An 11,647-nucleotide genomic window follows, 5' to 3' on the forward strand; every position below is an offset into this window, starting at 1 on the left:
AGACCTGGACTAATGCATCCGCCAACTCCTGGACAGTCTGTGGTGCAACATGGCGTTGGTGGATGGAGCGAGACATGATGTCCCAGATGTGCTCAATTGGATTCAGGTCTGGGGAACGGGCGGGCCAGTCCATAGCATCAATGCCTTCCTCCTGCAGGAACTGCTGACACACTCTAGCCACATGAGGTCTAGCATTGTCTTGCATTAGGAGGAACCCAGGGCCAACCGCACCAGCATATGGTCTCACAAGGGGTCTGAGGATCTCATCTCGGTACCTAATGGCAGTCAGGCTACCTCTGGCGAGCACATGAATGGCTGTGCGGCCCCCCCAAAGAAATGCCACCCCACACCATGACTGACCCACCACCAAACCGGTCATGTTGGAGGATGTTGCAGGCAGCAGAACGTTCTCTATGGCGTCTCCAGACTCTGTCACGTCTATCACGTGCAACCTGCTTTCATCTATGAAGAGCACAGGGCACCAGTGGTGAATTTGCCAATCTTGGTGTTCTCTGGCAAATGCCAAACGTCCTGCACAGTGTTGGGCTGTAAGGCGCCGACAGAGATGGCCGCCTCGCTTCGCGTTCCTAGGAAACTATGCAGTTTTTTTACGTGTTATTTCTTACATTAGTACCCCAGGTCATCTTAGGTTTCATTACATACAGTCGAGAAGAACTACTGAATATAAGATCAGCGTCAACTCACCATCAGTACGACCAAGAATATGTTTTTCGCGACGCAGATCCTGTGTTCTGCCTTACAAACAGGACAACGGAGTGGATTCCATGCAGCGACCCAAAAAAACGACTCCGAAAAAGAGGGAAACGAGGCGGTCTTCTGGTCAGACTCCGGAGACGGGCACACCGTGCACCACTCCCTAGCATACTTCTTGCCAATGTCCAGTCTCTTGACAACAAGGTTGATGAAATCCGAGCAAGGGTAGCATTCCAGAGGGACATCAGAGACTGCAACGTTCTTTGCTTCACGGAAACATGGCTCACTGGAGAGACGCTATCCGAGGCGGTGCAGTCAACGGGTTTCTCCACGCATCGCGCAGACAGAAACAAACATCTTTCTGGTAAGAAGAGGGGCGGGGTCGTGTGCCTTATGGCTAACGTGACATGGTGTGATGAAAGAAACATACAGGAACTCAAATCCTTCTGTTCACCTGATTTAGAATTCCTCACAATCAAATGTAGACCGCATTATCTACCAAGAGAATTCTCTTCGATTATAATCACAGCCGTATATATTCCCCCCCAAGCAGACACATCGATGGCTCTGAACAAACTTTATTTAACTCTCTGCAAACTGGAAACGATTTATCCGGAGGCTGCATTCATTGTAGCTGGGGATTTTAACAAGGCTAATCTGAAAACAAGACTCCCTAAATTGTATCAGCATATCGATTGCGCAACCAGGGGTGGAAAGACCTTGGATCATTGTTACTCTAACTTCCGCGACGCATATAAGGCCCTGCCCCGCCCCCCTTTCGGAAAAGCTGACCACGACTCCATTTTGTTGATCCCTGCCTACAGACAGAAACTAAACAAGAGGCTCCCACGCTGAGGTCTGTCCAACGCTGGTCCGACCAAGCTGACTCCACACTCCAAGACTGCTTCCATCACGTGGACTGGGACATGTTTCGTATTGCATCAGATAACAATATTGACGAATACGCTGATTCGGTGTGCGGGTTCATTAGAACGTGCGTTGAAGATGTCGTTCCCATAGCAACGATTAAAACATTCCCTAACCAGAAACCGTGGATTGATGGCAGCATTCGTGTGGAACTGAAAGCGTGAACCACTGCTTTTAATCAGGGCAAGGTGTCTGGTAACATGACCGAATACAAACAGTGCAGCTATTCCCTCCGCAAGGCTATTAAACAAGCTAAGCGTCAGTACAGAGACAAAGTAGAATCTCAATTCAATGGCTCAGACACAAGAGGCATGTGGCAGGGTCTACAGTCAATCACGGACTACAGGAAGAAATCCAGCCCAGTCACGGACCAGGATGTCTTGCTCCCAGGCAGACTAAATAACTTTTTTGCCCGCTTTGAGGACAATACAGTGCCACTGACACGGCCTGCAACGAAAACATGCGGCCTCTCCTTCACTGCAGCCGAGGTGAGTAAAACATTAACCCTCGCAAGGCAGCAGGCCCAGACGGCATCCCTCCGCGCCCTCAGAGCATGCGCAGACCAGCTGGCCGGTGTGTTTACAGACATATTCAATCAATCCCTCAGAGCATGCGCAGACCAGCTGGCCGGTGTGTTTACGGACATATTCAATCAATCGCTATACCAGTCTGCTGTTCCCACATGCTTCAAGAGGGCCACCATTGTTCCTGTTCCCAAGAAAGCTAAGGTAACTGAGCTAAACGACTACCGCCCCGTAGCACTCACATCCGTCATCATGAAGTGCTTTGAGAGACTAGTCAAGGACCATATCACCTCCACCCTACCTGACACCCTAGACCCACTCCAATTTGCTTACCGCCCAAATAGGTCCACAGACGATGCAATCTCAACCACACTGCACACTGCCCTAACCCATCTGGACAAGAGGAATACCTATGTGAGAATGCTGTTCATCGACTACAGCTCGGCATTCAACACCATAGTACCCTCCAAGCTCGTCATCAAGCTCGAGACCCTGGGTCTCGACCCCGCCCTGTGCAACTGGGTACTGGACTTCCTGACGGGCCGCCCCCAGGTGGTGAGGGTAGGCAACAACATCTCCTCCCCGCTGATCTTCAACACTGGGGCCCCACAAGGGTGCGTTCTGAGCCCTCTCCTGTACTCCCTGTTCACCCACGACTGCGTGGTCACGCACGCCTCCAACTCAATCATCAAGTTTGCGGACGACACAACAGTGGTAGGCTTGATTACCAACAACGACGAGACGGCCTACAGGGAGGAGGTGAGGGCACTCGGAGTGTGGTGTCAGGAAAATAACCTCACACTCAACGTCAACAAAACTAAGGAGATGATTGTGGACTTCAGGAAACAGCAGAGGGAACACCCCCCGATCCACATCGATGGAACAGTAGTGGAGAGGGTAGCAAGTTCCTCGGCATACACATCACAGACAAACTGAATTGGTCCACTCACACAGACAGCATCGTGAAGAAGGCGCAGCAGCGCCTCTTCAACCTCAAGAGGCTGAAGAAATTCGACTTGTCACCAAAAGCACTCACAAACTTCTACAGATGCACAATCGAGAGCATCCTGTCGGGCTGTATCACCACCTGGTACGGCAACTGCTCCGCCCTCAACCGTAAGGCTCTCCAGAGGGTAGTGAGGTCTGCACAACGCATCACCGGGGGCAAACTACCTGCCCTCCAGGACACCTACACCACCCGATGTTACAGGAAGGCCATAAAGATCATCAAGGACATCAACCACCCGAGCCACTGTCTGTTCACCCCGCTATCATCCAGAAGGCGAGGTCAGTACAGGTGCATCAAAGCTGGGACCGAGAGACTGAAAAACAGCTTCTATCTCAAGGCCATCAGACTGTTAAACAGCCACCACTAACATTGAGTGGCTGCTACCAACACACTGACAATGACACTGACTCACTCCAGCCACTTTAATAATGGGAATTGATAGGAAATGATGTAAATATATCACTAGCCACTTTAAACAACGCTACCTTATATAATGTTACTTACCCTACATTATTCATCTCATATGCATACGTATATACTGTACTCTATATCATCGACTGCAACCTTATGTAATACATGTATCACTAGCCACTAACTATGCCACTTTGTTTACATACTCATCTCATATGTATATACTGTACTCGATATCATCTACTGTATCTTGTATCTATGCTGCTCTGTACCATCACTCATTCATATATCCTTATGTACATATTCTTTATCCCCTTACACTGTGTATAAGACAGTAGTTTTGGAATTGTTAGTTAGATTACTTGTTGGTTATTACTGCATTGTCGGAACTAGAAGCACAAGCATTTCGCTACACTCGCATTAACATCTGCTAACCATGTGTATGTGACAAATAAAATTGGATTTGATTTGAAAAAGCACAACCCCCACCTGTGGACGTCGGGCCCTCATACCACCCTCATGGAGTCTGTTTCTGACCGTTTGAGCAGACACATGCACATTTGTGGCCTGCTGGAGGTAATTTTGCAGGACTCTGGCATTGCTCCTCTTGCTCCTCCTTGCACAAAGGCGGAGGTAGCGGTCCTGCTGCTGGGTTGTTGCCCTCCAACGGCCTCCTCCACGTTTCCTGATGTACTGGCCTGTCTCCTGGTAGCGCCTCCATGTTCTGGACACTACGCTGACAGACACAGCAAACCTTCTTGCCACAGCTCGCATTGATGTGCCATCCTGGATGGGCTGCACTACCTGAGCCACTTGTGTGGGTTGTAGACTCCGTCTCATGCTACCACTAGAGTGAAAGCACCGCCAGCATTCAAAAGTGACCAAAACATCAGCCAGGAAGCTTAGGAACTGAGAAGTGGTCTGTGGTTACCACCTGCAGAACCACTCCTTTATTGGGGGTGTCTTGCTAATTGCCTATAATTTCCACCTGTTGTCTATTCCATTTGCACAACAGCATGTGAAATTTATTGTCAATCAGTGTTGCTTCCTAAGTGGACAGTTTGATTTCACAGAAGTGTGATTGACTTGGAGTTACATTGTGTTGTTTAAGTGTTCCCTTTATTTTTTGCAGCAGTGTATTAGCCATATCTAGGAAAAAGTAATATAAATAATATAAAGTTCTGTAAACAATATGACATTTGTAATGTCTTTATTCTTTTGAAACTTCTGTATGTGTAACATTTACTGTTAATTTTTGTTTATTTCACTTTTTTATATTATCTACCTCACTTGCTTTGGCAATGTCAACATTTGTTTCCCATGCCAATAAAGCCCCTTGAATTGAATTGAGAGTCGAAAACAGCAGGCCTGGGACAAGGTAGCACGTCGGGTGAACAGTTCTTGGTTCCCTAGCCGCAGGCAGAACAGTTGAAACTGGAAAAAAGCTGTCCTTGAAACAGTCTTAATATGTTCGTCAAAAGAGAGATCAGGGTCCAGAGTAACGCCGAGGTCCTGCAGTTTTGAGACAACTGTACAACCATTAAGATTAAATGTCAGATCCAACAGCAGATCTCTTTGTTTCTTGGGACCTAGAACTAGCATCTCTGTTTTGTCCAACTTTAAAAGTTAAACATTTGCCTCCATCCACTTCCTTTATGTCTGAAACATAGGCTTCCAGGGTAGGCAAGCAAGTTTCATCAAAATGTACAGCTGTGTGTCGTCCACATAGCAGTGAAAGTTTACATCACCAAGAGGTAGAATATACAGTATAGTGAAAGCAATAGTGGTCCTAAAACTGAACCTTGAGGAACGCCAACACTTACAATTGATTTGCCAGAGGACAAACCATACACAGAGACAAACTGATATCTTTCCGACAGATAAGATCTTAACCAAGCTAGAACTTGTCCGTGTAGACCAGGACTGGGCAAAGGCCCATTCATTACGGCCTGCGGAATCATGCTCAGATCACATAAAGAATTTGCGATAGTAAAGTTTTGAAAAAAGTATTTGTTTATCAAAATAAAATTCCAATGAATACTGGCCTTTGTGTAATGATTTAACTCCCACCGCTTGTGGGTCATTTATTTTGAAGGCACGTATAAATAACAACTGCACGAGGACAGACGGTGACTGACAGGCTGACACACACGTCACAGTTACAAATAGTAGCTAGCTAGATATTGCGCAAAAAATAGTTTTTCAAGGAAAATGAAAGACAATGAATGTAGGGTGTTCCAGCAAGAGTGGACATGGAAAAATTTATTTATTGATGTATCAGGGAAAGCTGTGTGATTATAGTGTGCAAAGAGGGCATCGCTGTCTTGAAAGACTACAACTTGTCCCGACATTTCCAGACGAAGCATGCAGAGAAATATAAGAATATGTCTTCTGAGCAGAAGGCAAGTGCATTGAAAGAGTTGCTTTCTCACTTGCAAAAGCAGCAAAGACTTTTCACAAAACTGCATTCAGCATAAGACAGAATTGCGAGAGCTAGCTATGTACTGTCCCATGAAATTGCTAAACATAGCAAGCCATTCGCTAAGGGCAAGTTTATTAAAGAATGTTTAACTGACTCTGCAGCACAAGAAAGAGCTGTTTGAAAATGTTTCCCTGTCAAGACGAACAGTGACACAGCGTGTTGAGGGCATCGCAGAGATTATGGAACAGCAGTTGAAAGACAAGGTAAAGGACCTATTTCTCCTTGGCCCTGGATGAGAGCAGTGACATGGTGCAGTGGTTGATATTCTTACGAGGCGTAAACCCCAGACTTTGAAATTACAGAGGAGATTGATTCAGTGCAGTCCTTGAAGAGCACCACCACAGGGAAAGATTTAATGGAGGAGGTTAATAAGTGTATGGCAAAGCTGGGACTGAGTTTTGAAAAGTTATCCAGTGTGATCACTGATGGTGCCTCAACTTCCTTTTGAAAAGGATATGAGATCAAGTAGCTGAGCTGAACCCAGATCAGACAATTATTTTCCTGCATTGCATTATTCATCAGGAGGTGCTCTGTTAATGTGTTCTGAAAATGAGCCATGTTGTGGATACAGTCACTAAAGTGGTAAACTTCATAAGAGCAAAATCTTTAAACCTCAAGACAGTTTGTCTCACTGTTGGAAGAGACGGCGTTGGGTGATGGAGATCTCCCCTGCCACACAAACGTGAGATGGCTGAGCTTGGGGAAGGTGCTTAAGAAGGTGTGGGACCTGAAGTGGGAGATGGCTGAGCTTGGGGAAGGTGCTTTAAAGCCTGAAGTGGGAGATGGCTGAGCTTGGGGAAGGTGCTTAAGAAGGTGTGGGACCTGAAGTGGGAGATGGCTGAGCTTGGGGAAGGTGCTTTAAAGCCTGAAGTCAGAGATCGCTGAGTTTTTGCAAATGAAAGGAAAATATGTGGATTTCCCTCAACTGCAACATAAAGAATGGTTGGCTGATTTTGCCTTCACTGTGGACATCATGGCCTCATGAATGAACTGAACTCCAAACTAAAAGGGAAGGGCCTTTTTGCACATCAGATGTACAGCCTTGGCAAAGCCTTCAAGGGGAAATTTCTCCTCCTGACCCGCCAAGTAGAAGTCAACAATCTTCTTCCGACACTACTAGTCTGTTCCCTATCAGATGACAACAATCTCCCCCACCCTCCGACACTACTAGTCTGTTCCCTATCAGATGACAACAATCTCCCCCACCTTCCGACACTACTAGTCTGTTCCCTATCAGATGACACTACTAGTCTGTTCCCTATCAGATGACCTACCGACACTACTAGTCTGTTCCCTATCAGATGACAACAATCTCCCCCACCTTCCGACACTACTAGTCTGTTCCTTATCAGATGACAACAATCTCCCCCACCTTCCGGCACTACTAGTCTGTTCCCTATCAGATGACAACAATCTCCCCCACCTTCCGACACTACTAGTCTGTTCCCTATCAGATGACAACAATCTCCCCCACCTTCCGACACTACTAGTCTGTTCCCTATCAGATGACAACAATCTCCCCCACCTTCCGACACTACTAGTCTGTTCCCTATCAGATGACAACAATCTCCCCCACCTTCCGACACTACTAGTCTGTTCCCTATCAGATGACAACAATCTCCCCCACCTTCCGACACTACTAGTCTGTTCCCTATCAGATGACAACAATCTCCCCCACCTTCCGACACTACTAGTCTGTTCCCTATCAGATGACAACAATCTCCCCCACCTTCCGACACTACTAGTCTGTTCCCTATCAGATGACAACAATCTCCCCCACCTTCCGACACTACTAGTCTGTTCCCTATCAGATGACAACAATCTCCCCCACCTTCCGACACTACTAGTCTGTTCCCTATCAGATTACAACAATCTCCCCCACCTTCCGACACTACTAGTCTGTTCCCTATCAGATGACCAGCGGGAGAAGTATATATCGCTGTTGCATGCTTTGACCGGTGAGTTTTCTCATCGTTTTGAGGATTGTAAAATGACATGCTGTTGGTTTCCTCTCCTTTCACCTTCAATATGGATAACGCTCCCACTGACCTGCAACTTGAGCTGATCGGTCTGATGCAGTGATTGGAGAACTATTCAAAACAATGTCACTGACGAGCTTCTATGTTATCTCTCAATGAACACAACTTTCCAAAGATTAGGAGTCATGCTTAGAATATGTTTGTACTGTTTGGGTCAACCTATGTATGTGAACAGACATTTTCAGTGATGAAATATAACAAGTCAAGGCACAGATCATCTCTTACTGACTCTCACCTCTCAGCAATCCTGCTCATAGCGATGTCAGAAACTATACCTGACTTCACTGCTCTAGTTAACGCCCATCAGAGACTTCACACCTCACACTGATTGAGTAGTTTAAATGTAATGTTGAGCTCTCCCTCTTTCTTGTGTTTTTGTTCATACCGGTTATTAACAAGAGTTCTGTCCGTGGCGCTGAATGCACAGTGTACTTTTCCCTCTGTGTAGTTCATTGCATGTTTAATAATGAAGATACCTACCAAAAGGAGAACATGGATGCCAGAAATCTTGCTTGTTTGTAGGTGACCAAATACTTATTTTCCAACATAATTTGCAAATAAATGCATAAAAAATCCTACAATGTGATTTTCTGGATTTGTTTTCTCATTTTGTCTGTCATAGTTGAAGTGTTCCTATGGGGACAAAGATCGTACTTTTTGGAGAACTGTCCTCTGGTCTGATGGAACAAAAATATAACTTTTTGGCCATAATGACCATCGTTATGTTTGGAGGAAAAAGGAGGAGGCTTGCAAGCCGAAGAAAACCATCCCAAACGTGAAGCACGGGGGTGGCAGCATCATGTTGTGAGGGTGCTTTACTCCAGGAGGGACTGGTGCACTTCACAAAATAGATAGCATCATGAGGGAGGGAAATTTTGTGGATATATTGAAGCAACATCTCAAGACATCAGTCTTGTTAAAGCTTGGTCGCAAATGGGTCTTCCAAATGGACAATGACCCAAAGCATACCTCCAAAGTTGTGGCAAAATGGCTTAAGGACAACAAAGTCAAGGTATTGGAGTGGCCATCACGAAGCCCTGACCTCAATCCTATAGAACATTTGTGGTCAGAGCTGAAAAAGCATGTGCGAGCAAGGAGGCCTACAAACCTGACTCAGTTACACCAGCTCTGTCAGGAGGAATGGGCCAAAATTCACCCAACTTATTGTGGGAAGCTTGTGGAAGGCTACCCAAAATATTTGACCCAAGTTAAACAATTTAAAGGCAATGCTACCAAATACTAATTGAGTGTATGTAAACTTCTGACCCACTGGGAATGTGATGAAAGAAATAAAAGCTGAAATAAATCATTCTCTCTACTATTATTCTGACATTTCACATTCTTGAAATAAAGTGGTGATCCTAACTGATCTAAGTCAGCGAATTTTTACTAGGATTAAATGTCAGGAATTGTGAAAAACTAAGTTTAAATGTATTTGTCTAAGGTTTATGTAAACTTCCAACTTCAACTGTACCTGTCTGTCTCTAACCCGTCTAACATCTGTCTATTTGTCTGTCTCTTATCCGTCTGTCTGTTACCTGTCTAACTTCTATCAATCTACCTGTCTGTCCAGGTGTGAGCTGCAGCCTCGGGCCAGCCGTATTCCCATTAGGAGGGCGGAGTCAACCACAGACACTCCCACTGCTGGCCTTAACCCCACTTCCTCTGGCAGCTGGGAGGAGTCAACTACCATGAGGGTCTGGAGACTCCTGAAACCTGGCCTCCGCAGACACCTAGGTACACACACACACACACACACACACACACACACACACACACACACACACACTCTGTAGATACATGATTATATATTGTGTGTTTGTGTAGGTGTGTCGGAGAAGGAGGTTCCTTCGTTGCGTCTTGTTTCCAGAGCCCTGCTGAAGAACACGGACAGGAGTTCCCTCTACACACATTCTAGTACTGAAGACACCACAGAGCCACAAGTAACCACCACACACAGACTCACATCACAGACTCACACCACAGAGCCACAAGTAACCACCACACACACTCACACCACAGAGCCACAAGTAACCACCACACACAGACTCACACCACAGACTCACACCACAGAGCCACAAGTAACCACCACACACAGACTCACACCACAGAGCCACAAGTAACCACCACACACACAGACTCACACCACAGACTCACACCACAGACTCACACCACAGACTCACACCACAGACTCACACCACAGACTCACACCACAGACTCACTACAGACTCACACCACAGAGCCACAAGTAACCACCACACACACACTCACTACAGACTCACCACACAGACTCACCACACAGACTCACCACACAGACTCACCACACAGACTCACCACAAAGACACACCCCACAGACACCCCACAGACTCACACTACAGACTCACACCACAGACTCACCACAACTAAACACACCCAAAACATAACCACCTAGCAGTGTGTCCTGTCTTTGTAGGTTTGTGAGGAGAAGACCGGGTTCGAGGCTGAGGCAGTGTCTGTGTGTGAAACAGCACCCCTGTGTGGAGAGGCATGATAACTACACATTCCCAACCAGGACAGTGGGGACTGGATCCAGACTGACACACACTTCCCTCTGAGAGACCAGGCACCTGTTAGCACCACAACACCTTTTAGACAGAACTATTTTATTAAATCTTTTTAACTGTGTGATTCTTATACGTGTGTGTGTGTGTGTGTGTTAAAATACTGCAGTGTATATTGTGTAATGTAAAGCTTCTTGTGTGTTAGCTGCTGTAAATTCCTCTGCATGACCTGTAAGGTATAATAATCAGAATATATCATGTTTTTAATGACCTGTAGGTATAATAATCAGAATATATCATGTTTTTAATGACCTGTAGGTATAATAATCAGAATATATCATGTTTTTAATGATTGAAAGCCTTCCCCTCTCTCACAGCATTCCTATAAAGGCTCCCGTATATAGTGCTCTACTTTGAAGCAGGGCCCTATATAGTGCTCTACTTTGGAGCAGGGCCCTATATTGTGCTCTACTTTGAAGCAGGGCCCTATATAGTGCTCTACTTTGGAGCAGGGCCCTATATAGTGCTCTACTTTGAAGCAGGGCCCTATATAGTGCTCTACTTTGGAGCAGGGCCCTATATAGTGCTCTACTTTGGAGCAGGGCCCATAGGTGTCTATCTAGTCAATACTTTGCCATTTGGAACGAACATTAGTCCACCACACTGATGTACAACAGCTACAATGATGCTGAGATAAAATCAAATCACATTTTATTGGTCACATACACATATTTATCAGATGTTATTGCTGGTGTTGCAAAATGCTTGATTAAACCAGAGTGGTGTGTAATGATACAAGTGTTTCTCTCTCTGTGTGTGTATGTTATATAGTCTATAGTGTATGTTATATAGTCTGTAGTGTGTGGTGTATAGTCTGTAGTGTATGGTGTATAGTCTGTAGTGTATGGTGTATAGTCTGTAGTGTATGGTGTATAGTCTGTAGTGTATGGTGTATAGTCTGTAGTGTGTAGTCTATAGTGTATGTTATATAGTCTGTAGTG

At 45.6% G+C, this 11,647-nt stretch overlaps 1 protein-coding gene across 5 annotated transcripts in view; it reads left to right on the plus strand.

The window, feature by feature from the left end:
• agbl5 (ATP/GTP binding protein-like 5) overlaps positions 1 to 10,697 on the plus strand; it is a 50,757-nt gene extending 40,060 nt beyond the window's left edge. For 4 of the 5 annotated variants that reach the window (XM_036976470.1, XM_036976468.1, XM_036976467.1 and 1 more), the window contains 3 exons: positions 9,680 to 9,843; positions 9,934 to 10,049; positions 10,559 to 10,697. In XM_036976470.1, the coding sequence (XP_036832365.1) occupies positions 9,680 to 9,843; positions 9,934 to 10,049; positions 10,559 to 10,636 (358 nt within the window). In that variant the 3' untranslated portion in view covers positions 10,637 to 10,697. Of the gene's footprint in view, positions 1 to 9,679; positions 9,844 to 9,933; positions 10,050 to 10,540 lie in introns of all 5 variants that reach the window. The other variant, XM_036976469.1, reaches the window with a different exon arrangement.
• The last annotated feature ends 950 nt before the right edge of the window (positions 10,698 to 11,647 follow it).

Source organism: Oncorhynchus mykiss, chromosome 4 (assembly GCF_013265735.2).
Source record: "Oncorhynchus mykiss isolate Arlee chromosome 4, USDA_OmykA_1.1, whole genome shotgun sequence".
Taxonomy (NCBI): Eukaryota; Metazoa; Chordata; class Actinopteri; order Salmoniformes; family Salmonidae; genus Oncorhynchus; species Oncorhynchus mykiss.